We start from the raw sequence: 478 nt of genomic DNA on the forward strand, positions 1-478 counted from the left end.
TGCCAAAAAAAGTCTTAGGTGGCACAATCATAAAAAAGTTCTCACTGTGTGTCCTCGATATTTAGTGATATGAAATATCTGATAATAATCTGATCTGATGTTATACTTGAAACATTAAAGTCTAAAATCTGCTATACTGGTACTAGCACTTAACAGTCCATCAGTGTATCAACCAGTGCCATCAGTCTCAAAACATTATACTGCTGCTTTCCAGATTGAAACAGGGACCTGATAAACACACAGACTCACCGTCGCAGTCGAAGAGTGCAAACACCACGTCACACACGTGGTCAGACAGCTCTACCTTGGCCACGGTTCGGGCCACCTGCTTCATGGTGGCTGTGGAGAGAGTAGACTGATGAATGAAGAGTGCTGATCAATACTGGACATTCATTCCCATCTCACAGACAGGACAAGAAAACGGAAGAGGAGGGAGAACCGACTGCAAGCTAAAGATGATGTCTAGTAGGTGCTGGTG

At 43.7% G+C, this 478-nt stretch overlaps 1 protein-coding gene across 1 annotated transcript in view; it reads right to left on the minus strand.

The window, feature by feature from the left end:
- The window catches only part of LOC107551339 (calcium uptake protein 1, mitochondrial), a gene marked incomplete at its 5' end in the record, with an annotated part of 74,194 nt that overhangs the window by 1,827 nt on the left and 71,889 nt on the right, over positions 1-478 (minus strand). Inside the window, one exon of the mRNA XM_016232914.1 lies at positions 250-372. Coding sequence (XP_016088400.1) covers positions 250-372 — 123 coding nt within the window. The remainder of the gene's footprint in view (positions 1-249; positions 373-478) is intronic.

The sequence above is a fragment of the Sinocyclocheilus grahami genome, unplaced genomic scaffold (assembly GCF_001515645.1).
Source record: "Sinocyclocheilus grahami isolate Dianchi unplaced genomic scaffold, SAMN03320097.WGS_v1.1 scaffold421.1, whole genome shotgun sequence".
Classification (NCBI taxonomy): Eukaryota; Metazoa; Chordata; class Actinopteri; order Cypriniformes; family Cyprinidae; genus Sinocyclocheilus; species Sinocyclocheilus grahami.